The sequence below is a fragment of the Cryptomeria japonica genome, unplaced genomic scaffold (genome assembly GCF_030272615.1).
Source record: "Cryptomeria japonica unplaced genomic scaffold, Sugi_1.0 HiC_scaffold_49, whole genome shotgun sequence".
NCBI classification, from domain to species: Eukaryota; Viridiplantae; Streptophyta; class Pinopsida; order Cupressales; family Cupressaceae; genus Cryptomeria; species Cryptomeria japonica.
Window position 1 is genome coordinate 501119 of NW_026728871.1, and position 2184 is coordinate 503302.

The 2184-nt window shown below is 39.4% G+C and overlaps 1 protein-coding gene across 1 annotated transcript; it reads right to left on the bottom strand.

Moving 5' to 3' along the window:
- Positions 1-275: 275 nt before the first annotated feature.
- Positions 276-1541, bottom strand: LOC131862592 (phospholipase A1-Igamma2, chloroplastic-like). Its single transcript, XM_059215076.1, has one exon. It carries the CDS (start codon positions 1539-1541, stop codon positions 276-278), a length of 1266 nt encoding a protein of 421 aa, XP_059071059.1.
- Between the last annotated feature and the right edge of the window lie 643 nt (positions 1542-2184).

A 2184-nucleotide genomic window follows, 5' to 3' on the forward strand; every position in this document is an offset into this window, starting at 1 on the left:
ACTTTTATGGTTCTTCCTTCAAGTGGAGCTTGATACTCATTTTGCACAAAAAATAGACATTATAGTATGTAATATTTAAAGGGGAGGAGGATAGTGAATAGATCATTGTTTTATTTATATACATCCTACAATTTGCTACTCAAACACTAGCTTATTTCTATTTTAGGCTAACTTTTATGTATAAAAATCTGATTCGTTCTTAAATTTTTTATCCTACTAGAATTGAAACTTTTAGGGTCCTATTTCCAAAAGTCCTCTATGATCTCTAGGTTGAATTACGTTAACTTGAATCTTAGGAGGTTCAAGATTTGCTTCCCATATTTCTCGCGCAATAAATCACAGCTCTTATTAACCAGAGCATGATCTCTTCCACTCCAAGAAAACGGCTGCTTACTTCCAACGTACCCGTCCAGTAAATGCAAGTAAAGCTCTAAATTATGAAAGTAGGCAAGATTATGGGTGTGCTGAATGAATGGAGAATTGTTGTGTAAAGGAAGCTCGACGCCAACATGAAAGTATGTCCACGGAAGCCAATGCAGCAATTTGCTGAGGCATCCCACGTTCTCGTTCATACAAACTCCGGGCACTTTGGGAACCAGGTCACGCTTGTTCACAAACCTCAGCACTTTCACTCCAATCTCCTCCACCCGTTTAGCAAACGCAAGATTTCCCACCCGGGGAGAGGCAAAAGCGAAGACGGTGACGGGAATTTGATGAAAATTATGCTTGGTGCAAAGCATTTGTTTGATATCATAAGCGCTCAAGGTTGCAAGAGCAGCTCCTAAGCTGTGTCCCGTAAATGTTATGCTTAAATTGTCCATCTCTTTTTCATAAACTTGAATCAATCGTTCTATCTCTGAGACTACCAAATCTCTGGTGCTGATGTTCACAGTGGCTCCTGCAGCGCCTTGACGGTGACGGACAGTTGAAGTATAGCAGCTCAGGAATCCTCTCTCAATTAGTACTCCATCCGCGAAATGATGCTCTTGGTTTTTGCCTGTCCTCTTGCATCTATAGGATAATCTTGTAGGTACAAGAATATCTCTCAGGTCTTCTATCCATTCTTCAGCAGTCTGAGTTCCTCTCCATGCAATTACTATGTCTCGTCGTCCAAGCCTTCTTATCTCATTTGGATCCGTGCAAACTGCAATAAAACCCAACCAAACACCTTGGTCTTTTGGTTTCTCACCAAAAACTTGATTTAACAGATTAGTATTGGCGTAAACATATTTAGTGACTTGGTAGCCACTTTCAGACATGCCCATCTTATTGAACAGATCTCTTTTACTGTGATAACATGTGCCGTAGTTTTTGGAGTAGCTTTTGCAATCAAATGCGTCGTAACAAAGCTGTGCCAAATTCCCATATCTGAGAGCTTCAGCTTTCAAATTGGGCACCATGGGATCAAGCAAACCATTCCAATTATGGGCACCTTGTATATCTCTCCATACGTCACATAGCTGAGGCTGCGTTGAGTTAGTTTGGGAACTGGGTAATAATACAGCATTATCTTCAAGCTGGGGCAATGGAAATACGGCCATTGATTGACTGATAGAAATTAAGGAATCAATCAAATAATTGTGTCTGATTTCTGGGATGTCAAACAATGATCGGCCAGACAAAGCGTTCGAGGATGAATACAAGGTTTAAGACGAGCACCTTATAAATAGAAAATCACGCACTACAATAGCAGACAAACACGCACTACAATAGCAGACAAAGTAGAATTTCAATCTTCCAACCTGAACTTCTTCTTGTTGACGAGAATTGGGCATATAAGGCTTTGACTTCCCTTGTTCTTCCCGCGTTGTTGTTTTCAAACCTAACGTTCAGACACTAGATTAATACTACAGTATTTATTCAAAGACTATAATCAGAAGGTGTCAAGCTCCCCCACACAGATTGCAATATATTTTTTCAGCCGCCTTCACATCATTTATCTCGTGAATTTCCATCGCCACACTCAGATTGTCTGGCCAGGGGTTCCTAACTTTCAAATTAGCAAAACCCATGACCGCTATTTCTTTGTATCAATGCAAACTGCGCATTTTCTAACATTTTAATATTTAAAAGGAAAGATCATAAATTTGTGTGTTAAGATCTTGTTTAGGTATAAAACTGGTATCAAAAAGTTTGACAGGGATTTCCTAATTTTCTTGAATGTAAAAGTGAACATTTTTCAAA